Source organism: Betta splendens, chromosome 14 (genome assembly GCF_900634795.4).
Source record: "Betta splendens chromosome 14, fBetSpl5.4, whole genome shotgun sequence".
Taxonomy (NCBI): Eukaryota; Metazoa; Chordata; class Actinopteri; order Anabantiformes; family Osphronemidae; genus Betta; species Betta splendens.
This window is the reverse complement of record NC_040894.2, coordinates 11,873,069-11,900,056: the sequence shown is the minus strand read 5'-3', so window position 1 is coordinate 11,900,056 and position 26,988 is coordinate 11,873,069. Positions and strand designations below refer to the sequence as shown.

At 44.9% G+C, this 26,988-nt stretch overlaps 1 protein-coding gene across 8 annotated transcripts in view; it reads right to left on the bottom strand.

Annotated features, from left to right (window-relative positions):
- Positions 1-26,988, bottom strand: part of abr (ABR activator of RhoGEF and GTPase) — a 70,275-nt gene that overhangs the window by 1,450 nt on the left and 41,837 nt on the right. For 4 of the 8 annotated variants that reach the window (XM_029174721.3, XM_029174723.3, XM_041073893.2 and 1 more), the window contains 12 exons: positions 26,839-26,958; positions 26,530-26,605; positions 26,313-26,417; positions 24,114-24,188; positions 20,360-20,457; positions 20,135-20,266; positions 2,420-2,479; positions 2,168-2,277; positions 1,834-1,973; positions 1,571-1,705; positions 1,316-1,421; positions 1,016-1,172 (listed from right to left, as the gene is read on the bottom strand). In XM_029174721.3, coding sequence (XP_029030554.1) covers positions 1,016-1,172; positions 1,316-1,421; positions 1,571-1,705; positions 1,834-1,973; positions 2,168-2,277; positions 2,420-2,479; positions 20,135-20,266; positions 20,360-20,457; positions 24,114-24,188; positions 26,313-26,417; positions 26,530-26,605; positions 26,839-26,958 — 1,314 coding nt within the window. Of the gene's footprint in view, positions 1-1,015; positions 1,173-1,315; positions 1,422-1,570; positions 1,706-1,833; positions 1,974-2,167; positions 2,278-2,419; positions 2,480-7,319; positions 7,817-20,134; positions 20,267-20,359; positions 20,458-24,113; positions 24,189-26,312; positions 26,418-26,529; positions 26,606-26,838; positions 26,959-26,988 lie in introns of those variants that run through there. The other 4 variants (XM_029174722.3, XM_029174724.3, XM_029174727.3 and 1 more) reach the window with 2 other exon arrangements.

The following is a 26,988-nucleotide window of genomic DNA, read 5'->3' as shown; positions in this document are numbered from 1 at the left end:
CATTCACTATTACCAAGTGTATTTGTGCGAGTTGTTTGCTGAGATTTCTAATCAAACTGTGTAGTGTGCTAGTGTTGTACACTGATTTCGAAATCATAATGGGTTTTAAATTACCCGTGTTGCCATTAAAAGTCAAGCCTCATCAATGCTGCAACTGCTGACTGTGTTGGTAAATGGGCCAAATCAGACCAACTTCTAATGGATCTAACAAGTGAGCTTTTTTTAAATTTCCAAAAGCAGCTCTTTGGCAGCGCTGCCTAATTTAAAGATATGGATCTGGGTGTTATCTCCCTTTTTAAAAACGGCTACAAATATTATCAGCGCAAAGCTTTGTGTTCAGGGCCACTTGGGTCTCCTTCCTTATTACTCTGGTCTTCTAAATGTTAATCACACCATGGGAAGACAATTTGGTCCGGTTCACATTCTCTATATAAAAATCACACACAGTGGTTTAAATTAGACAACGACTGTTGCTTCTGGTGAATTCAGAAGCATGTGTATGGACTTTGACTTGACAAAATGCTATTAGGTCGTCAGGGCAAATTCATGGTTCTGGTCTTTTCAGGATACGCTGGGCGGAAGCATCTTTGTGTTGTTTTGACATTTTGTATACTTGGGCGATAAACATCTAGAGTTTAAATAAGTTCACACACAAACACTCAGCTTCACAGTAGTGGAAGAGAGGTCCTCATGTAAGAGCACGCCTCCCCATTTATGATGATTTACTCTGGATGTCGTTCATTCAGCCGAGAAAAGTCATTTGAGCACAGGAAGCTCATCTCTCAGTACAGATGAATGGGTGGCCTACAGTCTAAATACAGCTGGGAGAATAGACTGCAGCGACACGGGTCACTTGGCGACGTGGGAGTGAACCTAATACGAAAAACACGTGCAGCTGCAGAGTAAATATGCATGAGAACACCGGTAGAGGCGTCCGCTGTCACTCAAACCCACCAAGTTATGAACCGTGTTCCCATTCAATCAAATCAAGTGCTGTGTTCTGCAAGTACAGTACCTGTGCCATGACGTCATGTGACCAGATGTCAGAAGCCGAGGTGATGTGCTGTCCCTTGGCACTCTCTGATTCTGAGGGCCTGAGCAGAGTGGGGCCAAACACGGTGGCCAGGTTATGGAGGGACATCTTATTGATGGGCTCCTTCTCAGCCACCCTGCTGGAACAACAGCCACGTGAACAAATGTACACAAAGCGTTTGGAGGATAATGTCTTGGGGTGGTGCAGAACATCTGAGCTGCGTGGACCGACATCTGAGCAGTTTTGTAACTGACCTCAGGGTCCGAGGGAGGGTCTCTTTACCGTTTGAGGTGCTCCAGCAGGGTGAGGAAGGTCATGAGGTTGGGGTCAGGCAGGGAGCGTAGGAGGTGCATCATACAGTTCTCCTTGGCTGCTGGGTCAGAGAGCGCTGCCAGGGGGAGGAAAAAGGTGTCAGACCAAGGTGTTCTAAAACGGGCTTTCAACATTTGCCAAATCTCTCTCAGACGGGCAGCTTTAAAGCTCACGTCCCACTCATGACCCTTCAGTAACACAGGCCTCCTGGACCAAAGGTCATACCTATGCCCTCCATAAAGGCAGGGTAGAGGCGGTCGGTTAGCAGAGGCTCCGGCAGCTCCCTGAAATACAGCTTCAACGTCCCTGCAATGGCGTTGATGTCCATGTCGCTGAGCATCACCAGGATATCTTTGGTATCTATCGGTCAGGCAAACACGCAGGTTAGTAACCGGAAGCACACTGGAATGATGTCGACTCAGCAGTTGTTCAGCCAACATGAATTCTGTCAACAAGGAGGAAGGTGAGGAGGTGCTGCGAGGTCTTACTGGTGTCAAACGCTGTTTTGAGGGCCTGGATATCGGTGGCCACCCCTGAGATCCTGTAGATTCCCACTTCGTCGATGCCCCTCTTCTCCACCTCCTCAATGCACTGACGGACGATGTAAGGCACCTTGGAGCGTTCACGCCTGTGGACACAGCAGCGGCGGCGCCTGGGTTATTATTCTGCTGATGAGCAGCGCGTTGACCTGGAAGCTAATCTGGTGCTTGTCATTGATCAGCTGTCTAGAACCAACACAGCTGCAGCCGGGCGACAATCCCTGCACTCCGCAAGATTAAAAACCTTAAAAAGGATGATTTTGTCCTTTAGAGCTTTTCTTACTTTGTCACCACGTTGATCTTGACTCCAAACACCCCACTCTGCTTTTTGGAGGGTGTTCTCTTTAAGCTAAGGTCCCGGCTTGTAAACTTCATGGAGAATTCCACTTTGATCTGATGATGGATAAATCGAACAAACACAGATGATAAATGCTTGTTTTCTGCTTTTCGATTGTACATATTTACTATAACCGCACTTTCACGGATTTCAGTATTTGTCATAACCTGAGCTATGACCACATTGTTTGTCTCTTACCCCATTCATCTCTATGACGTCCATGTGCCAGTTTTTGGATTGCACCGTCTGCGGATCCAGCTGGAGGAGACAAAGACAAAGGGATCCAGTGATGAGCTTTTTGACCAAACAGGGACACATGACTTCATTCACACAGAGGAAGACCTCGCTGAGGTGTTTGGAAGTGCTAAAGAATGCGTAGCCGGTGTCCAGATACTGCTGCTCTACAACAACACAGTCAGTTTGGGAAAGAATGATGGTTCCAATGCAGCCTCTCTGGAGTCCAACAAGTGCTGCTGATTGTCTCAGACACTCTGACTCTTTCACCACACACATCCTCACGTGCACTACGATGCCCTGTGGACACTGTGGAGAGATTGCAGCTTGTTGTCGTCTTGTGGAATGTGTGTGTGTGTGTGGGTGTGTGTGCACGGTAGGGCCACGAGCCTTAATGCCTTTTTTATAGGCGGTTTGAGCGTCCGTGCTACACAACTCAGCACAATGACGTGCTCAACTCAGAGGGATATAACGACTGTTGGGCGATTACAAGGGCAGCACGCTTCTCTTGTTGTCAGCATTAGGCTGCGATCATTAAAAGTTCTCAGAGAGCGTATTTCATTAGCTCGTAAAAAGACCATTTGGCATTGGTTTCACGCATTCCGGTTATCGTTAAAGCCTGTTTTCCTAGCGGGGTCTGGGTACGAGAGGGTAGACAGGTAATCGCTGCACTAAGGTATTTACACAGCTACTGCCGAGAATGTATGCTTCTCAGAAGTAGGCAACAAACCTACAGCACGAGCCCTGGAAGCAGAATGGCTGTAAAAACAACCACTTACAGTATTTCCTCCCCCCGCGTGCTAAATTCTAAAATGGCTAATTAAAAATGGATGCAGTCAAAAAGGGTTGTAAAAACAAAAAGGGCCCTTTACAAGCCACCAGTTGCACTGTCTGACCAAAAGTCTGTCTTCAACGGGGCTCTTTTGATTAAACTCGACCCCCGTCCAGCTCGTTCATAGGAAATGAGCTGGTTTGAAGGCATGACTGAGGGCAGCGGGGAGAGAGTCAGCATAGATGGGCGGTACACTCAGAATCAGAGCTATGTGTCAGGAGAAGGGCTATGTTACAAGAACCAGCTTTGGAGGAAATGAATTGCTAAAAGAGGATTAAAAGTTTTATCCCTGTTCTTTAAATAAAGCAGGCTTACAGTAATGCACTAACAATTATTAGTCAATTGAAGTATTGAGGAGCAACAGAGCTTTATTAACCTTTAAGTCACTGCATATATAAAAACCTCCAGTATAGTTTTAAAGCCTCTCAAAGCTAAAAAATGACGAAGATAATAAATATCCCAATCTTCCAGTGTTAGGTAAACATGATAAGCACTACAGTACGGGAACAGGCAGCTCATGCCCACATGCTACTAACAGAACCCATCAGCAGCAGGTGACACACAGCTGCAGCCCTTCTGAGACTGACAGCAGCAGCAGAGCAGCACAGCAGGACGCACGGAGGCTGGCTCCTACACAGGAGGCTCGTTGAGCAAGGCAGCAGGACAGTCACACATGTAGGTTGTACCTTGGCCAGAAAAAAAGCATGTGGCACCATGTGGCCATTCAACTGTCATCATCACTTTGCAGTCCTTTTTATAATGGGTGCTGATTTATGAACTAAACCATAGGAGGATGTTAAAATAGCAGAAGGGATTTGGCCGAAACCTGAAGTCTACACATCTAATTAGCTCATTGGTGCCGTGCTGTTAGACTTCGTACTTTCCGTTGACAATATTCAAAATAGAGCTTGATCTTCTAACGCGCTAAATTAATGAGTTTCCGTTTAATTTGTTCTTTGTGTTCCATCGCAGCTGCTCTCTGCCTGATTAAATATTCATTCGGCTGCAGAAAGCATTTTATTAGTGCTTTAATTAGAACGCAGCTCGCGCCGCTCGGGCTCGGCTCGTTCGGCAGGATTACAGGAGGGGCTGGTGCAGAGCTGCCACGTCGCCCTGCAGTACACGACATACACTAATAAAACAAGCACACGGCTATTTTTAGACTCATGGGCCACATAAGCAGAAGATTTACGTGTGCATCATGGAGTGCGTCTTCACTCAACAGCTGCTGATGTCACCGTGGCCATGGGAGGCCTTTGACTCAGTTGCCATGTTGCCTTTTCCACTCACTTCCTGGTTTAAGCCAATCGGCGGAGGTTGTAGCTGGTGGAGGGCTGTGATTTGCAGAGCGGTCTTAAATCTCTGCATTCTCTTACAGCGCCTGTAAACCATACTATAGTTATGTAACGCAAACCTGCCTGCAGCCTTGGTGATGCAGAGACAAGAGTTAGGGCTTCCTGCTCTGTGCAATAGTAAAGTAAAGTAGGATGACGCTATTGCCATACTTTCCACTTTAATCTACTGCAGCAGTGACAAAACTCATGTTATCAGGAGACTGGGGTCCAAATCAAATTTCTGTCCTGTGATGAACCCTCGTGCTTTGTCTTGAACAGCTCTGCGGTGATGTTTTTTCTCCCCATTACCTCATCATCCAGGTCATTGGTGATCTTTGCCAACAAAAGTGTGTAGCATTTGTAAGCCATTAGATCATCTCTGTACTGGATGTTTTTTTTAGTTTCTCAATTGAGAAAAGCAACTGTCACAGCTACAGTGAGAGAAGAGTATTTGCGATGTGTTGCAGAAGGTGACTCTGTCGTCTCCTTCACCTGCAGGACACTGTTAGACCATAGACAACCTCACCTCTTACCGCACCACATACCTAGGCAATTAAAGCCACCCTGCATAATGCCCAGCGTACATGCAGAGGTGAGGGGACTGGTTCATCTGAGACAGAGGGTCATGCACCCAGCCTCAACCTGCGAAGCTGCTGCCTTCCTGTAGCTCATTAACCGATAACAGATTCTATGCACAGGGGATGGACTGGGGCCAATAAAGGGCTATGCCCTCCAGTGGGGACAGGCTGATTTATGTGGCCTATATAAAAGACCATTAGGGGAGTGCCTGAGATTTTAGACATGCAAGAAGGATGGAACCCTAATCTGTACTAATAAACATATTCAAATAGAGGAGAATCATTTTGTACGTGAGCTAAAAGTGAGCGGGGCAAGAAGAGAAAAGTGGAGGAAGGGTAAAAATGACTAAATCTGACTCTCTCTCGTGATTACGCAGACGTGACGGCTCTATTGTTTCCACCACCAAGCTCGCTTTACTTCAAGTCCACAACGAAATTAAAACCAAACCTGTCCAGCACAAAGGTCATCAACCAAAAATAAACCCAAACACAAGCAAAAAGAAAAGGCAGCAGCTCAGCTTAATCATCATTTGTTCTTCTGCAGGGACACTGGGTACATTATGTGCGCTTCTAGGCCAATTAGTGTCTTCTGTCTCTTCACACTATGGCTTAATTAGGTGCTGCTCTACTGTATGTGGAGGGAGTCAGGAGAATTCCCTGATGTGAGCTCACGCCCTCACGCATCCTTTTAAATCCTCATTCCTCCCAGCATTCTTTATCAAACAGAAAAGGCTCCACGGTCTGCTTCAGTGCCCTCTTTAAGGACGCTTTGAAGCTGGAAATTGCTGCAGTTAATTCAAACAGGACAACTATCACAATAGTTATTGATGATAACAATGCAGAAAAAAATTAAAAACTAAATAGGGTTTACTTATAAGTGCATCATTCAGATGTGTTTAAATAAATTAATTGGTCCAATGGGTCGAGTGCCTGGAGACAGGGAGATCTGTATGCAGGGTGAGCGATTAAGAAGGCACGATCTCACAAGGAATAACGAATAGCCGAGCTGCTGACGTATTGAATTATAGTCAGATAGATTTTTACTTTACTCAGGTTCTTCAACCTTAAGACATGAAAAGAAGAAGCATGAATCAAAACCCGGACAGGTTGATGCAGCCAAGTGTATAATCCTCATTTTATCCTCCGTAGTAAAAAATCAGTGGTCAACTTTCCTTGGGACTTTTGCTAAATAATGAAATGCACAAAGGCAAAGGTCAAACAGATGCAACTTATTAAATAAGCCTCAGGAGCCTGTTTCCTGATGTTGCACATAAATCACTCTTCAGAACCTGCAAGTGAACTATGCCATTCAGACCTGTGGGTGTGAAGTGCACATTCACTCTTGACAACAGATCCTTCAACACAAGCCTCACTCCTTCAACCTTCATCTAACCTGTTTGACTCACCCTCAGTCCAATAACGGCACATTCTTCATCTGATTCTAGTCTGAAAGGACAAACATGTCTTTAACCCTCATCTGTTCAGGTTGTTTCAGGCAGCCACATACTGCCTTTGAAAGATGAAGTGCAGCGAGAGGATCATGATGAAAAAAAAACATGCACGCAAAAGGGAAGAAAATCTCAGCAGTCTGATTAATAGAGCGCAGTGAAGATACTGCTGATAATCAGCCTAGTACAGAATGAAAAGTTCAATCAAAACCCTTGAAATACAAGTGGAGGAGGAGACCGGATGTACCAGACGCCGGTGGAGAGCTATGTCACATAATGTGACAGTTAATTGGCGGCAGGAAGAAATATCTGTGCTTGAAATGCCAAAGGGGCAGCAGATCACTTCAGCTGATGCAATACCGAGAGCCAACAGCGGAGGGAGCTCATCTGGTACAGAAACTACTACACAATAGAAACAATTAACTCATTAATTCACAGATATTTACAGGACACATTACAATAAGATAAGCAAAAGATAAAAGGAAAAGTTTGATTCTAAAAATAATTATTTTGTATAAGTCACATAATAGCCACCCTTTTCTTTTATTTAGCGCTACATAAGAGTGTACGCACACGGAGGGGGATGAAGTCAACATAAGAGAGACGCGGAACAAACAGATAAAAGTGACAGTGAACAAGATAAGAGAGAGTGTGCATCTGTGAGCCAGAGACCTTTTGTCTGAGCAGCTTGCTGCGGACGCGGCCCCATAGCTTGGCCCCTGTGTTGGTGTGCCTCTTGAGCACGGGGGTCTGTGGCTGGCTGGACAGATTGTGCTGGTTCTGCTCCACGCAGCAGTGCTGCTCCAGACGCTCGCACACTGAGTTCAAGTTGACGTCTGACACCAAGATCTCCGTCATCCCAAAGCCTCGGGTCCCCCCGTCCACCAGAGCGCAGGTGGAGGAAGTGCGGAAGAGGGGGTGGGTGGTGGATCCCCAAGAAGCTTCTCTTCAGATTTTGCTGATCAGGTGCTCGACAGCAAAAATAGCCTCCAGCTGATGCTCACTTCAAAAAAGACAGGAGTGATAAAATGGAGGAGATGCTGCCATGGTGTCCTTGATGAGCCTGACAATAAATCCAAGTTGGTTCGTCTGTGTGTGAGCTCATTCCCCAGTGAGCCGCCAACATCTCCTCGCTGTGCAATCTGACAGCGCACTAGAGCGAGGCAGGCAGAGCAAGGCAGGCGGAGAGAGAGAGAGAGAGAGAGAGAGAGAGAGAGAACAGGGGGAGTGAATGAGCGCCCGTTGAGTGGTCCAGCTTCTCCAGATGTGGATGGACACACCTCCACCGACAGGAGGGAGGGAAAGGTGGGAGGCACGAAAGGGTTAATGAGCCAGAGGAGCGGAGGATGGAGGGGAGAGAAAGAGGGACGAGGGGAGGAAAGGACGGACTGTTAAACTCTGTACTTTGTTATGTTCATTGCTCTGACCCCTTGTCAACCTTTCCCAGAGCTGATCAGTGCACTCAGGAAGCGAGCAGGGAAAGGAATGTGATGAAGGAAAACAGATAGCGAAGGTAGAGTAGTTAGGAAGCGAACAATGAATGAAGACTCTCTTGTGAGAAAAAATGTAAGAACTGTCATTCTGTTTCCTCCTCTTCCTCTCCAGCCTTGATCCTGTTACTGTGCCATTGTCTGCCGACGGCTCTCCTTCGCTCTTACAGTTCTCCTCAACTCCCCATGAATGTGTGCGTTTAATCATTTTTTTCTCTCTGCTGAGCTCGCGTGCACGATCGCCAGCCCGTCCTTCGGGGACACGCGGCGCTGAACCTCCATCTTTATTCAACAGGACAGTCTGAGCCGGCTGATCTCAGGAGGAGTATTCCTCTGTATAGTAGATCGATAGCAGCGGGGGGACCCGGTGCACGCCTGTCAGCCTCCATCTCCATCCACTGTGTCCCTTCCTATTCTAATCAAAAGGATGAAATACTTTGCTGGGGAAAGGTTAAAGACATGAGGCTGCATTTTAAAGCCGGGCTGAGCAGCCGTTGTGATTCAGAATCTGAGTCTAGCGGTGGGTGACGTCTGCTGATTGAACAGTGATTCATAAAGAGGTTCAGATAAGACGTCGGGAAGATGCTGCTGAAATCCACGACTGGTGGGCTGACGCTTACTGAGACAGTGGGCTACAGCTGTGTTTACTACATAGGACAGGGAGTGGGACGCGTAAACAAGCCTTTCGGATGCCGGGAGACGTAGAAACGCTGGGGCTTAGCGTGAGCTGAGGATGAAACAGTGGACAGGACGGCCTGGAAGTCAGAGGGGTGCTGCTGTGGGGAAGACGGACCTTAGACAAAGCTCACCACAGACTATTTTTAACTGCTTGGGTTTGTAGCCATGAGACATACACACTCCATGCGTCATATCTTGGAAAGAATGTCTGGGAAAAGCATGTTTTGGAAACAGGAGAAGAACAAAACCCCACAGGGAGACGAGGGATATTTTTGGGGCGAATGAGAGCGAAAGGGAACACGGATGTAGACGAGCGACTACGCTCAACAGTATCAAGCTGGTGTTTTAGATGCTTTTGTTTGATTGGAGGAATTGAACACGACACTGACATGTGGAGCCTTTGTCCCAACCTTCAGCGGTTCTGACCTATAGCTGTCACTCAACACTCAACACAGCAGCAGACGGCTTTTCAGCTTGATGCCCAGACGACTACAGGTCAGGTCAAGGCGAGTCCAGCACTTCACAAGGCGTCACATCAGCAGACCCATGGCATGTACACACACAAACACACGCAGACACACACGTGTATACACGTATACATACACTCCCAGCAAAACACACACGCACTTCGCTTCCAGTAGCTCATGCACTATTTATGGCTTTCAAAACACGCCTGCACACACGCAGACATGTTCCCCCAGAACACTGCTGGTTTCAGTCCTGCACACAGACCACCACAGTTCCCTAAAACCCAAATCCAAACAGGACTGTTAAATATAATAACAGGATATCAATGTGCCGGGATAATATTGGCCTCAAAGATGTAGGAGGCAAATTGTTTAGTTTTCTGTTTGGGGCCCTTATTTTCCTGTGAGACACCCAACTGTAGATGAAAGAGACACAATGAGTGTGTGATAAGCAGAAGCATGCATTCTGTTTCGTTCCAGGCAGTAATCTTGTCTTTACCCAGTAAGCGTTTTGTTTTTTCTGCGTTGTTATAATCATGGGGACAGATGTCAAACACGTAGATATAACATAAAAGCGAGCGGCAGATTGTCAGACTCGAGGACCAGTCCCAGCTCTTCATTATAGATGGGCTGGGTGGCACAGCCCCTTGTAAAACTGCTCCATATGACCAGGAGCGAGGGGGGAGGGCAGCGCTGAACAGAACAAGGTCTTGGCTTTTACTCCCGACTCCATCTGGGACCGCGGCCGCTCCCCGACAAGCAGCGTGATTGTGTTGACTCTGCGGTTCCTCGGCCTCCGCCCCGGCGGGGTTCAGCCGTGCTCTGACAATCGCAGAGACCTTCAAGAGCACAAGATAAATTAATGATCAATTTAACAGATGCGGTGATCCCGCATGAATATGGAGCAGCTCTGAATCCATGCCTGGCTAATGATCACGAGACGGCTCCGACGCTTCAGCACCTGAGCGTGTCTGAACGAGCCCTGCTACCGTATGGCGGTATACAGCTGCAGAACACATCTGCCTGCACATGTTTGGTAGCTGACCTTCACCACCTTCCTCCTTTGTGTATAAAACAGGTGTTGTGAGTGATGCTCACCAGTCCTAATGACTTGCCATGTCCAAAGCCACAGCTGAAGTATTTGACATTAATCAGATGCTGCATCAACTCCAGATTTTGGAATAAGCGGCTACACTGATCATGAGAAGGTCAGCAGCTCAAATCTACCAGCCACAGGGTCCTGGTTGTGTCAATGTTTATTGTTGACCCTGATACTGGGATCGCTTTTAGTTTAGAGGGTTTGATGTGGCAGTTACCTATTTTTTTTTGCACAAAAACAGGAAGTAGGGCAGAAAATGATGCAGAGGTCAATAAACTATTAACAGCATCTATGTAGGTTAATAATTAAACATACAGTAAGTAGAGACATACAAAAGATTTTCTATTTTGGTAAAGGTTGATTTTGTGATAAATACATACAGTAAACAATATATAGATAGAAATAGTAAAAGAAGCAGCTAATTCTCCACTTATTGAATGTTTTACCTTTAATCTATTTATCTAGGCTGTAAGATCACAACATTCAGCCACCAATTTATATTCCTGGCATTGGCTTTTAAGTTCTTACCTTAAATCCCTGTGATGGTTAGAACAAAGGTCATTTGACTCGGGTAGCAGAATATGATGAAATCAAAAACGAAAGGAGAAGTAGCCTCAAGTGTATCGGACTTACTCATCAGAAATGATAAAGTGCTGCGTTTTCATCATATGCATCTCTCTGAGGTCTGCGACGGGCTGACGAGCAGCATGACATTGATAGCTACAAGCTGTGTTATGACCGAATAATTCAATCGGCTTTAATTTGATGGGTCTCTGTAAGTATGCTGACCAAGTACGACTCTTTGATCTTTTCTGCTGCCTTCACTGCAGCGAAACTGAGGGGAAAGAGTGGAGAAGGTGGGCACACGTGTGTGTGTGTGTGTGTGTGTGTGTGTGTGTGTGTGTGTGTGTGTGTGTGTGTGTGTGTGTGTGTGTATATATAAAGGGATTTCGGTGTGGTGTAGGGTCCTTCGGGGTACAGTGGGAGTGCTAGGATGGGAGTGTAAAGACAGGAGGGGGTTTGGCATGGTGGAAAATAACAGCCTTAGGGTGCTCTGCAGATTATTCCTGCTTCTCTTTCATCTGAGCCACTGGGGGCCAATCTTCCTTCGATTAACCGCTCCATCACTTATTAAGCACTTCGAAACAAAAGTGGTGATTGAGCGTGAGGAAGGATGAAAAGAGGCAGCGTGAGGAGAAGGTTCCACTAAGATCTAGGCTGAGTCTGCTGCGAGTTGCTGGGTGTGGTTGTCGGGTGCAGAAAGGAGTGTGTATACACGTCCTCCGCCGAGCGGTGGACCCAGAAGCCTTGAAGTTTTCATCCTGTCAGCAGTGTCTTTTTTTTCCCCCCACCGCTTTCAGTCAAACTGTATTTGGATGCAAGCAAGAACAGAGAGTTGAGCCGTGCGCGAGGAAACAAAGCACAAAAGCAGGAGAAAAGCCGAATGATGTAAGAGAAAACATGAAGCGGTAACACTGCAGGTTCTGCATGACAAGCCTGCATCCAGACAGGGAGGCCACTGTGGCTGCACATGCTGTTCTTCACGTATTAACTCCACATAATTCATCCTAACTGCTAATCAGTATGTTTACAACTATCCTATTAATTTACTCTAATGCTTTTAATATTTCTACATTATAATCCTATTAACATCACGATAAGACGGTAATATTTTTGATGAGCCTGATCATGACAGTGATGACAGTGTACAGTTGTCCTGGTAGACTTAAAGCTGCAATAAACACGTCATGCCTTAGCTCTGGCTCACCAAGAAGAAGCTCCTCCATGGAGATAATTACAGCTAATCAATACAGTGAACCTTCTTTAATTACAAATGATCCACCTCTCCTCAGCAGAGACGGCAGCTTACAGTCTGAGCTGAGATAATGCTTGCGTTTGCTTTAAATCATCGCCAATGACTGAAAGTTATTGGAACGAGCTAGTTTGACTCACAAAACATGCAAAACACTGTAAGGCAAAGAAACTACACAATAGTAGAGTCAGAGGCTGTTATATTCATTACAGTACGTGGCATTAGTTAAATCTGTGTAATCTATTTTTCTTTACCTAAATGCATATTGAAAGTGTAGTTCGATATGAGTTTAAACCCACTATGCCGAATCTGCGTCTGTGCCTGGTTAGGTCAAGGCTGTGTTACATCTGAATAAGCATGACCCAGTTCCAGTCATGAAGAGAGCGCAGCCTCACAGGACGAGGACGCGGCTGACCTGTTTGAATAATTCACTCTAAAGTGTAAATCTGACTGGACGCAGCCAACTGGAAGACTACACAAACAGGGATGAGGGAGACGGGACCAAGTGAGAGGAGGCGAAGGGGACAGGAGGATCTTTGAATGGCACAAAATGAGACGAGGAAGTATTATGCAACTGGGCTTTGAAATAACATGCAATGACTATTTCAAGAATGCCTATAGAAATCCTCGAAAAAGGAGGCTGAGATAAAAGAGGTCAAATCACCACAGCACTCATTTTTAAGACATATCCATTTTGAAGGAGAAACTAGGTTTGAAACTAAACAAGAGCAAAAGCATTTACACTTTGGCAGCAGTTCCTTCTGTCATTATACACCAAAACATCAGCTAACATGAACTGCTCTTCATCTAACCTAAGAATTTTCTAAAAATGATTCCTTTAAACTGAGCAACATTAAAACCAAGTAATGTCCAATTAACAGCCACAAATACCAGCAGAAGAGGAGAAGCCAGAGTATAATGTACACTCATACCACATGTAATATTCAACCAACCTAGACACTAGCAGCTTCATCTGAGGTGACTGAAAAGTCAATCCAGGTTCCTCCTCTCTGCTGTAACACACTGCTCTGTGTCTTTCTCCTTCACTCTGCTTTATCTCATTCACAAATAAAGCATATAGATTATCAGCTAAACAAGAGTGATTTCTAGAAATAAGTGATACAAAGCACCTAGGAGCAGAATGACTGTGACTGCAGTCAGACCTGATCTGAGTCCTTCACAACAGCTGAGTGAAACTTCCACAGGTTGAGCTAAAGGGACAGAAAGAGATAAAAGGAAGAAGAGATGCAATCGAGTCAATCAACTCCTCCGCAGCACTGGGAACACACACAGTGCTATTATACAACATGCATTACATAATTCACATTTGTGAAATAGACGTTCTGGGTGCCGTCCCCCTCTAAACACCCACTCAGCTCTTTGAAAGCAGGTACACACTCCAGCGGGTGCCACCGGATCAGCACATTTATGCTTGTTCCAGGGACATTGGTTTAAAAAAAAAAAAAAACACAACAAAAAACCTTGTCAGATGAGTCCAGATTCCAGATCTGCACACGGCTTATGCAATCGGCTGTGAAGCAATGCACAGAGAACAGTGCTGTCCTCTGAGGTGATGGTACATGTGAGAGGTAATTTCATCCTGATGGCAAAGCCAAAAAAAATGACAATTCTACAGAATGTACGGCATTCCTTTATGTTGCCACGCTGGAAATGACCTCATCTGTTATGCTGATGTCAAGTAACAAGACATGCAGATACCCTTAACATGAAATAATATCATGGTTACAGTGATTTATGGAGGCAAAATGGGTCTAATGGGAAAACATACAACCTTCTACTGTATGAAGGTGGTGGATAGGTTAAGTTAAATGTACAGTAGAAGCGTCCTATAATGATGACTATGAATCATCTGAACCTGAACTATACACTTATAAAAAGCACAACCAGGACAAACAGCTGCTTTAAGACTTGGACGTTAGAAAGCACAAAAGGTCCAACTTATAAACAAATTAGAATCAGGCAAGTAAAGGAGCGATCTCAGGGCTCCTGCAGTTAGCAGCGACTCAACAGGGCATGGGGAGCTCCCCTCCCTGGTCTGAGGAAAGGAAGTCATAAAGTGGGATTAAAGGTCTGGCCCTGCTCACAGTCCTGCCAGCATCACATCACGGCAAATCATGAACTCAACAACAAGACATAGCCTGTGTAGCAATAGGAAGTATGAAAATCTGATCCTTTGGACATATGTACTGTAGGTGTTTGCAGAGCATAGATTCTGTGCATCATGTAACAATAGTACAGTAGTAGACCTGTACATTTTAATCAACACTCTGGTACAAAAAGTAGAATGAATATAGAAAATCATCAGCACATGAAAAACAAAGATGAAGGCACTAAGATGTGAGTCAAAATATCAAACTACCGAAGAACAGTTAAATAAAAAAAATAAAATGCTTTAAAATTATAATCCTTTCTCCTCCTTCTGTGACATTAACGTTAAAAGGCCACTCTGAGTAAATATCCTGTTACTAAGTGTATTCGCGTCGGCCAGCAGCTCTCATGTGCATCATCTCATTTTTCTTACTCGCTAGCAGGAAAACGCGCTGTGTGTTCATGGCTGGGGGCTTTCTCCGTTGACTCATCCACAAATGTAGTTAGATCACTACAGGAACTGAGCAGATGCCTCTGCAGCACTCCAGCATACGAAACTGCAGGCAGCACCCAACAACAATAACAGCTGTAGCACTGGACCTCCAGCTACGGATTCAAAGTCAGTTACTGTTTCATCCTTGTGTGTTGTGGAGGGAACACAAGCTCCTACGCTGAATATTATGGCTAACGCATTTATCTAAATGCCAAATATTACAATTATTAAAAGCTTTAAACAGCCTATCCACACAGGCACAGTCATGTTGTGCTTTTTTATTCCGTGGTAGTTCAAGCTATTATAGGTTTAGGTCTCCAGCAGGGCACGAAATCGCAGATGTGACAGTAGCTTGAACCGAGACTGTGGGGCTCAAGGACAAGGAGACGTTAGGAAGGAGTACACATACAAACACACAGCTTGATGGACAGCGCAGGTGGCACTGATCCTACTCCTTCTGCTGGATCCCCTACCTTGGTAAACATCATGGGGTGGTAGCCATGTGGAGAACATGGACATCAAGCTGTAAAACTGGTCTTTCTCAACTGCACTTTTAGGCATCCCTGAACTTGACCCTAGATTGTGTCCATTACCTATAAGTGACACAGAACCTAAATAACGAGGTGCAGAACTACAGTGGGCAAACTTGCTCAATCTCAGACCACAGGTCTGGCCATGTGGTACGCATTGTGGCTCCTGTCTAAACAAACCCAGACGAGAACCGCGTTGGAACAAAGCTGCGTTTGAGTCAATGCTACAGCTTCGTAAGCATCTAACCCACCAGATACATATGCAGATCTATTGCATTTTACCATTGTATGGACAACTTTGGGCCTGTGACTGGCCACATGAAAGGCGAGCCGGGCTCACCGCGCCGGGACCCAGTTGACTTTAATATTAGCCAAGAGGCTGCCAACAACAACAAGAAAAGGAGATGGGAGAGGGAGAAAGTATTCTGGTCCCACTGGGGTTTGAAAGGATAGAAGTGGTCAGAGACTTGGCTCTGATTAAGTATAGAAGCCAGGGAGACAGCAAGGGGCTTCTCTGTAGAGCTGTCCCACCAGTCAACCAAGGACAAAGGAACAAAGTGTGGGGGAGATAGGGCCACAGTGGGATTGCCATCAAAAGTATAACATAAACTAACAACAATACTTTACCCCATGAATAGTTTTAGAGGACGGAGCAGAGATGAAGCTTGATCCTCCAGAAACACTTCAACACACTGGACACCAACTCTATTGACCGCACAGGGATTTCTCAAAGCCACGGCTGGGGTGAGACCTCAGCCAATCCTTGGTTTGAGCCTTACTGTGTGCTGGCAGGCAGAGCCGAGCATGAAATGAGCTTTACCCCTCAGAGAGTCAGACAGGAGCTGTGAGGAGAGGCGTGAGGTGAGTTCTCCTTCCCCAATGTCATCTGTTGTCTGCAACCTCACAGCTCGACACAAGCCAGAGAGTGCGTGTATGTGCGAAACATGTGGGACTTAAATGAGGGGGAAAGAAAAGCTTGGATCAATGGAAAAGAAATGGAATTTTGAAATTGGAATTTGTAGGAATGTCTTGGGGTATAAACAACAAGCGGTTCAGGTGTAAACAAAAAGTCAACCTGTCAATATTAACAACCTCTTCTACAGCAGCTTCCGCGTCTTATTGTCTCCAGATACAGAGCCTCTATTACTCTCATTAAGTCTCCAGCACCAACGCTACCAAGCAACCACAAAACGAGGCATTGCAAAGGAAAAAAAAGGCATTGTTATTCTTGTTATTCTCACTCAGAGGCGGAAAACATCCGCAGAAGGTCTTTATCCCTCTCGGTTTGATCTGAAGATGCAACTGCAGGCACTCGTACAAGCCCAGCATCCCAAAATCGGTCACCGTCTCGACCTCGTGTTCTCCTGCCTTCCCCACATCTGCTATGTATATGTGATCATAATAGCAAAGACGCAGAACATCCTTGATTTACTGTAAGTGGTGATTTTTTCTGATGTGCATTAGTTTAAGGGCAACTCCTTTTCTACAGTACTTTGCTATTCCTACATGGGTCAGTTCTCTTCCTCCAACTTGCACAGTTGTTTAACCAACTCTGGCATCACATTTCTTGTACTGTAATTTAACTAATAAATTCAAAATGTTACAATATTTAAACACTTCTCAGGTGGACATTATTTTCAGATTTCTCATGCTTTGAAACAAAAACAACAAAGGCACTGCAGGACAAATGTTGGAAAACCACGCCTGTTTTGTCTTCAAACTGACCCAAAAATAGAGTTGGCAGGTCAGAGGATTTTCCTCATCTACTCTGAGAAGAAAGAAAATAGGTACCTACAGTTCTGGATCCAGGAATGCATATAGTTATTTAGCACATGCGCATCCCAAGAGGCACTGGGTGGATGTTTTAAGAGGGAACAAAGGCTGTCTAAGTCTAAGTGAGGGTTGTGATGGAGCTTCTTTGTGTGAAGATGACAAGGAAAGACTAAAAACCCATCACAACTCTGCTATCAGCTCCACTGATCAAGGACTGTCTGATGAGGAAGCTGGCTTAACTGGGACTCATCAATAAAAAAAAAAGAGCCATATGCTCAAACACAGACATGCTATGAGGGATGAGCCTCATTAAAAACGGAAGAAGCAAAAAACTAGAATAAAGGGAATACAAAGAGCAGATTTAGGAGCAGGATTATGTTTGCACACATGTATGTCTTCCATCCATCTTACACAGAGACAAAGGACACCAGGTAGTGCAGGAGGCTGGACTTATTGATATCATTTACAATGCATTAGCCCATTACCCACACGTGTGTGTGCGAGTGTGTCTGCGATTCAGTGGGACTGAACACACAGCCGAGCCCCATCTGTGTGTGTAGCTGCAGGGGGTGTGTGGGGTGGGAACATGACAAATTAGAGGCCTAAATGACAGAGGGCAGAAACAAAATAGACGACAGCGTCTATTAGACGCTCATTTATATTAATACTATGCACATACTGGAGCACGCCACGGCGAAAAGGCAGACACACGCGACAAAGCTCCGTGTTCAACACACATGCTTAATACCACCACTCTGCATACGCCCCACAGGCAAACATCTTCACAGAAATTATAACCCAGGAAAAAAACCCAACACAACATGTGCTAGTGTAGCAACAGTTTCTGTTAATAATGTGCTGAACAGCAACAGAATCTAGAAACGACTAGGAAAAAAAAACTTTAAATGAATTTGCTTCTGCTAACAAATATCCTATGATAATAAAAATATTTCTGGTTGTTTTCCTTCTCATCACAGCCCGATGTCGGCATCAGGCCTGAGCTTTGTGCTGCTTGCTCACAAACCTGACCACAAATTCTCCAGATGGTCAGGCTCCTATTAGACCAAATAAATGCACTTTCACCAATAAATCCTTTACACTGCATGTAAATGTCAAACCTGGACCTAATGCTCTATGCGGACGACACAGTCCGACTGCTAAATGGAAATGAGAGTGCACCTCAAACTTTACAACCCCTCTGCACCCGTAGTTTTACAGTAAGCTAATGCACGTGCCCCCGTTCGGCTCCTCAGCCTCAGCGAGGGAGCTAAGAGCTGCCAGGAACAGCTAGGTTGCGTCTTTCTTTTCGTTCCTAATGCTCAACTTTTCTGGCTCCCGCTATCTCCGGGAAGCCGTTCAAAACGATCGGGTTACTGCTAATTGAGGCTCGGTAACGCTGGGGAGATGGGGGGTTGACAAGCACTCACCCCGCGTAACAAACTAATAAAAACAACCCCCAGCATCTCGCAGAGGGAGGTAATAGGGCTCAGGAATGAGGGGAGGAGGAAGTGAGGGGGGGGAGAGGGGCTGTGCCTTTGCTGGGGACATTAGGTGAAAAGCTAATCAAGAATTAACAGAATAATCACGTCTGCACCAACAGGTCAGGACACTGAAGACGACACACTTTAATTACAGACACAAAGGCATACTGTTACTCTGAAGACTAACTTGAAGAACTGTAGGAATCCGTGTAAAGTTTAAAGGGCAAGAAGAGAGCAGGCCTAAGACAGCTGCTGCTTAATGGAGGATTACCAACGTGACCTCTCAGACCAGAGGTTATCTTCTTCAGGGACATCTGGAAAGGAAATGGACCGAGGTATTTTCCCTGTAGACAAACAACTCAATTAAGGTAACACGAGGGTTGGCCTTGCCTGTCCTTTGGTGTTTGTTGGTGTGTTTGCATGTCCTCGCTGGCTGACGCCACTAACCATATGATGAAGGCCATTTACATAAAACGCTACGGGTTTCCATGGTGATGATGAAAATAAAATCTCTAGCCTGACTCACAGCATCCTCTGATGACAGAAGAAATCAACTTTCTCAAAGTAAAAAAGTAAACTAACAGACGTGGGTGAAAAAAAACACAGAAAACTTCAGGCCCACTATGCCCATTTACGGTCAATCAGTATTCTACAAGCTTATTAAATATATCAGGGGGTCTCTAGAGAGAAAAGCAAAACATTGGAGGCTCCTTCTAAACTCGGCCGCACCAGCAAAGAAAACAGCTTGGATCCGAGTGAAAGTCTTTTAGATGTGCACGCTGGACATATCGAGCTAATTATCTAAAAGCACGTTTCAAAGTATTAGCTGGACAGGCTTCTTGGCTGTAGCTCAAACATGACGGGAGGCATGTTTAAAATGATAAAGCAGACAGAGGAAGCCTTTACCTTCTGTGGGTTACAATATAAACACAGATTCTTCAGGAAAGTGTAACTAGGTTTCATGGCAAATCTTCCGTGAAAAGCAGCATTGCAATCAACCGTGAGCCTTTGAAATCATATGATAGTGGCGGTACATATTGTGAGTTCCAACAAGCCTCTGTAGCACAGAACATGTCCTCCTCCAGCGTTTCCACCCTCCTCTCACCGAGAGCCTGTGAACATGTGCTGCATTTATTTGGTTTTCTTGGCTGCTGTTGGTTCTAAGTGGATGTTCCCAGCAGCTGTTGTCTCTGTGACTGGCAGCTATAAAGAGTCTCATAAAAAGGAAAACACTGAAACAATAGTAAACCATTACAAATTAATGATACAGTAACATGTAAAACTAGATAAAATATCTATTTTTTTGCCTCATTACCAAGAAACCACAGATTCCATGAAGGCAGCATTACGTTAACAAGACTCTGAGAGGGATTTTTATAGATGCTGTTCTCAAGAACATGACCAACACAGGGAAACCCCCTTAAGAAAACTCTCAGACTTATAATCCAACCAACGTCATCAGACGTAGCCATGACAAGGCCATTCCAATGTGAGCAGAGGGCACTGAGGACACAGACGTCTCTGTGTGGTTCAGCCCAGGAGCTGGCCTCTTACCTGGACCTGGCCTTTCCCCATGATCTTGTCCACTATCTCGTTGTCGTCCTTGTTGAGCATGCTTTTGTCGTAACACTTCTCGTAACACAGGATCCGCAGGTACTGGGAGCCCTCTAGCTCGATCTCAAACTCCTGGTAAATGACACAGATGCCGAAAAGTAAAGTGTTTGCCAATTGTATCTTAATGATCAGAGCAATGAGACAGGAGAGGACTTGGTGACTGACTTCATTCCACTGTGGCTCTGTGGTGTCTCTGAAGACTCGGGTCTTGGCCTTGCTGACAAAGTATCCGTAGGAGTCCACTTCAAGGGTGCAGTATAGATCTAAAAGAAACATAAACATAAAGAGAGTCATCAGGTAACTGAAGTGCAGTAACAGACTATTGGGTCAAAACAGGAGGCGTGTGCTTTCCTGGACTGCTTTATAATTGAGGTGGTAAATTCCAAGACTCAGTAGATCACATAGATCTAGATATCACGTAGATTTTATTCCCGTCTGTAGATGCCCAACACAGTTTGAATAAGATCGCTGGTGGGTGAATAATGTTCAGGACTGACTCACAGACCTGAATCAGACTCCAGAGGTTTAGGTAGGAGGTGGGTAGAGATTTAGCCAAAAAAAAAAAAGGTAGAGACAGTTTAATAAAAGGTGTATTTTCTCTATTAAACAACAGTCAGTCAGTTGACAGCCTGCTCCTCCAGCCGCCTCCCATTCCTTAGACCCTCATACCACGGGCAGCCATCCCCTGGGATCTGCTCACGCTCGGCTCCTACACGGAGCAATTAAGTTCGATAATGTGTTCCTTTAAATGCTGCTGTAGCTGTTCCTGTGGACCGTGCCACCAGCTGTCTGTAACGTGTCTATAGCACTATAGCACCCCCCCACCCCCACCCCCCCTCCAGCCTGCTCCCAGGGCTCACCTCCGTCTGACAGCATGATGGATCGATGAACGGCTTGACCTTTCACTAGAATGTCACCATGATGGGGAAAAGGAACCAAGGGAGTTGACTGAACCTCATATACATTGATAAACAAACTAGAGGACGACGCTGCAGCATCAAAGGCGTCAGAAACCGAGCCGAAGTCTGACAAGTGCATGGTTAACATAGTGGATCAATCACACCACGTGGGCGAGCGAGGGCTACAAACATCCACATGTGTACACAAGCAGGGCTGCGCTGTAAAATGGAGTCTCGTTCCATCTGGGCTCGATCCTCCTGTTTGTTTTCCCCGCGTCCTGAAAGGCTCTGGCATAATTACTCCCACCAAGGAAAAGATTAGTGGCAGCGGAATGAGGGAAGTTCAGAGGAGGGGAATTCAGTGCCAGCATCTGGGGGATATCTTCAAATTAAGCAGGTACTGTACACTTCCGATACATTCACACACTGTACACAAGCACACAGTTCTTGGCCTTTACATCCGCTTTGACATCTAACACGCTGTTAAGAAATTTACGTAGTAACATATTTGAATGATGTATTAGCTGGATTATGAGGAACGCAGCTGTGCTCCAGTTGACTACAAAAACAGCTGATGGGTGTTTTCATTTTTTCAAGTGAAGAGCATGTACAGTATGTGACCTTAAACCTCCCTTAATCATTTAACCATGAGCAGGTCCTGGATTCACCTAGTAGCTCATTTCCTATCTGAAATGGGTTCATACGCCCAGAACTTAAACTAAATCAAGGCCAGGCAAAGTTTAGAGTCCTCACTGTGGATCCAGGGGAGCTTCGGTAAGTGGGACTCTGAGTTTTCATGTTTCTGGCAGGCCACCATCAAACCCAACAGATACGAGGGGGTCTGGTCAGCATGGGGCCCCGGACCACTAAAGCCGGGGTTAATAGATCCTATCCTTCTGGGGTGTGTATGTGTTCCTGTACAGGAGGCTAATCTTTGCCCAGGGCTGTGTTGATTGCTGGGTCAAACTGGGTGTTCAAGAATTAGCAGACAAGTAATAAATCCATGATCTATTAACTTCACTAATCACTGCCTTTGAAGAAATGTGTCCCAACCGGAGGACAAAGCAGAATGTAATTGTTTTCATACAAACCCAGTTGGTTTGTGATACTTTAATGCTGAACAAGGTCAGGCACCCAACTACACATTATTCAAAATGTTGGAAGCTTCAACTGCAGCAGTGCCACTTGGACCTGTTAATGCAGTACACATGCAAACAAGTTGCAGCAGCTGTTAAACACATATAACGGGGAACAGTCTGAGTCAGTGACAACCTCATATGTAAAAATAAACCAAAAGCAAAGTGACAGGGTTTACACCTTTACTAGGTCATGTTTTCCCACTGATCTTATTTTTTAAACAGAATTTTGGGGAGATGCTGCTCTCCCAGCTCCTTCCTCTGTGACCCAGTTTGAATACTTTGCCCTAGGCTGAATTTAAAGCCCTTTCCCACTGGGGGTGGGGGCAACTGTATAAATAACTCAGAAACAACTCCAATAAGATTTTTTACATTCATGGGGGATTTTTTTGCTCCCCCAATCAGACAATAAGACACATTTGTTAATGACGACATGTCAACTTAGTGTAGCACTGAATAATGGCTGTGTTATGTTCTGATAACAATTTTGAAAGCACACACACACACGCACACGCGCGCGCGCGCGCGCACACACACACACACACACACACACACACACACACACACACACACACACACACACACACACACACACACACACACACACACACACACACACACACACACACACACACACACACACACACACACACACACACACACACACACACAGCAAGTTGCTTGGAAATCTGCATGAGGGACACATGGCTTGCAGGGAAATCAACACAATGAGAAATGGATTAAGTGTAGGAGACATCAATAATGTAGCCGAAGCCACATCAAACCTCCAACACACACTGCACACAAACACGGCTCCATGAATTCTACATTAAAAGACAAAGAGGAGGAAGTGGTGTAATTCCAGCGACGTGTGAGAGAAGACACTGTTCTATGCCATATTTTAAACAGACCCGTGACTTTGAAAAACATCCAGTTCTGACTTTCTTAGTCAGTTTCATTCTCATCATATTAACCTATTGAAATGGACATTTCGTTTTATTCTTGGTAAATTATCAAACCTCAGTTAAATACGCAGAGAACCTTTTCTCATTGAGTTCCAATCACATTGTCGGCCCCACACTACCTCCACGGTTATGCTGGTTTGCATGCACCACATGACACGTGCACATCAAACTGTACCGGGCCAACTTCCCTGCGCTGCACACACACACACACATTCACCTTCTTCATTTTTAAACCCCTCAGCTCCCTGCGCTCCATTGAGGATCAAACAGGCTTTCAGAGGAGAAAGCTTTCCAATCCATTACCCAGGAAATACTAGCAGGACAGCTTTAACATACTGAAGGCTGTCATGGTAACAGAGGAAATCATATTCTCCCCCCTGTTTCTTTTCCAGATATTTGAGATTTGAACTGTTGCTTGTGCAACAAAGAACAAAGTGTACCAAAACGCCAGCTGTCCGCTACGGACACGTCTCAAAGTGCTTCTTGTGGTGCACTTTCCTGATAGTAAACACACAAACAGCTGCGTCTCCACAGATTATATACGAACAGACAAACCATTTAAAAGATGATAATCAGGTTCATTTTAAAAGATGATATGCAGCTTTTTAGACGTTTTGTGCTTTTCCTTTTCACAGCCTGGACTGTCTGCTTCACTTGTGATTACACCAAATGAGGACAACCACAGGAATTCCACTGTGGCTTCCTCTACTCCTCTGAGACTTTGTCTGAGGCTTTCTGCTCTTTTCTTCCATACATCTGGCCATGTCAGTACTGGTCAGGGCACAATGGAATCTGCATGAGCGGGCTGGAGTGACTAGATCATGTGTTTAATTGGCAGACAATGCACTGCAGCTATGTGTGTGTGCAGGGATGCTGAAACGGTGTGTGCTTAAGGAAAGGCAGTTTCTGGACCACTTACTGGCTGACTCCTTGAATCCTTTGGCAGAGTGAACGATCACATGCAGAAAGCCGTACAGGCCGGGGCTCTCTTCATCTGGAAAATAAGCAAATGGAGCAGTCTGTTGAGTTCAGGGTGTAAAGATGGTGCCACTACATATCTGAGTCATGTGGAAGAGCCATTTGTGTACACACAACATGCTCCTCTATCCTGTGTGTACCTCCATACAGGACACAACTTAAGAAATATAGGTTCAGGTTCATGCTAGAGGTCCTGATATTTTGGGGTATTTACATTTAGACTTTTTGAAGGCTTGGGCCTTATTTAATTGAGAGGTGTTTAAATACTTTTGGAAGCATGATCAACATAATATTGCTCTGTAGACATGTGTTTTTCTTCTTGTTCTCCTTTTCTTCTTGTTCGTCCAAACCATACAACATTACAGTACAACAAAATAAAAAAGGTTCAGGTTCATATAAATCTGTGCATTGAAGTGAAAATCGAGTAATTTTATCAGACATCTCACAACAACAAGCAGGCCTGCAAGTGAAGGTGAAAGTTGTTGGGTGGCCTGCGTCCCATATATTGCGATGGCTATAGATATATGCTTGCATTGCTTTACTCCCGTAAAGCTCGGCTGCTGGTAAATAAACGTTGATGGAGGCTGCAGGACTGTTTGGAGCTGCACTGGAGGAAGCGGAGGGGAGAGTAGGCGGCCCCTAGAATTTACTCTGTGTGTGTTGTACTGTACATAAGCAACACTGGAGTTTCACGGGGAGACAGTTCAAAGGTTCAGCTTCAAGGTGGCCTACAGACTTTGGAGCAAAACTGAAATCTGTTCAATCAATTCAATTAGAATCTTACTTCAACAATAAACTAAGGAAACCTAAATAATAAATTAAGGATACAATGAGCGGATATGTGATGGGCTGCACATGATTCATTCAAAGGACTCAAATGAAAGTGTGACTACTCCAGTGTCTCTACAATATCATCCATCATCTTGGTTATGAGAAACATTCCTTTGCCAGCTGGTCTCCATTTCAACCCCAGCGGTGCTCCCAGCACTTCATGTCAGTGAGGTGTGTGCGCGGGGTGTTTATATTTACTTTATAATGAGGAATAGGTCAAAAGTCTAAAACAAGATGTGGGGCCTGAGCTCTGTTGTTAGAGTCAGGGATATCTCCCAGGAAAAAAAAGAGAAAATATCAAAGGAAAATGGATCCTTGATTGTAAAGGGTAGAAGGGGGATGCTTTAATCAAATTAGAAGTGTAGGTAAAACCCTCCTGCAGTCAGACAAAGTGCTTAGCATAACCACTCTTACTGTGAATAGCCACACACTGAATCACTGAGCAAGCAGTCACATTTCTAGCAAATAAATGTCACTAAATGTACTGTAAGTAGTGGGTAATGAGCATGTGCAGGAAAATATAATATAGCACAGAAAATACACTGTTCTTCATTTTTAGCATCTGAGTACAGCACAAAAAGTACAGCTTGACCATTTTATTCCCTAAAAGTTCAGCAGTGTTCATACATCAAATGAAGATTTTCTTTCTGTGATCACCACTTTAAAGGCATTGGATGTCAAAATCACTTCTGTCTTGCACAGAGGTTCTATTGTATAAAAAGCAAACATGGATTTTTTCTGTATAATCTGAAAAAGATTAAGGCAGTGTGCCTCTCTGAAACATCTCTCTCCACTCTAAGATTCTAGGAGTGTGTGTGTGTGTGTGTGTGTGTGTGTGTGTGTGTGTGTGTGTGTGTGTGTGTGTGTGTGTGTGTGTGTGTGTGTGTGAGTGAGCTCTCTGTGCATGTGAAAGCAAGACCCTTGTGGCATTCAGTGAGATCAGAGAAGGTCATCCAGATGGCTTTAATGCCACCACCAGCCTCTGAAATTGGTTAGAACATGGAGATCACGAGCAAAAACAAACAGCATGGGAGCCGAGAGCTGAGCGCAGGCCACCACCAACATACTGCATGGCACCAAGCTATGTAGATGAGAAACATATTGCAACCTAGATTTGTCTCCTGCAAGGAGCCCCTCACTTTTTGGGACAATTTTGTGTTGATAATGTAATAGGTGCTTTTGTGTAAAGTTAAATCTAAAACAGAGAGAAAAGGAAGGAGCAGTGTGTTTCATCATGTGGCAAAAGAGAGACACACACAAAACGACAAAACATCTAAACGTGTTGGAATAAATAAAGATATTTTCTTACCATCTTTGTTACTGGTGACGGGAATATTGTGGACAGTTCGGAGTTTGAAACAAGAGCTTGTCAGGACTTGGAGCTCAACAGAACTTAACACACATGCCTGGAGATCTAAACCAATAAAAAATAAAAATGAAAAACAGCAGCGAAACAGCTTTAATCAATAAAAGGTGAAGTACATAAGAATCAGTCAACACACAAATACTTTCAGGGCCGGTGGTACCTTTCTTTTGAAGTTTCTGGATGCTTTCCCTCCACTCAGACCTCTCATAGTCAGAGGACAGCAGAAACAGGAAGCTCTGAACACACATGGGAAAACGCTAACAAGTTCTGCATATATATTGAAAGTGCCGTATAAGAAAGGATGTAAAAATGCCTTCAAAAGACTAGGAACACCTTATGCTGTTATAAGACTCATGCTGGGAATCTAAAATCTCTAAAGCAATTGATCTTTTTGGTGTGCATCGCCCTCTAGTGGTGAGATATGGACACCGCAACAACATGATCTTCAAGTAAGGGTGGCATTTCAAACCTTTCCATGTTTGTTGTGGATGCGGAAGGGGATGGTAGGAGAGTGTAGGAGCAGCCAGGACTCCTGCTCATTCATTTTCTTCCTCAGACGCTCAACACGACTCTGACCCTTTGGTGCTTTCTGCACATACAAACAAGCAAACAACAGAGG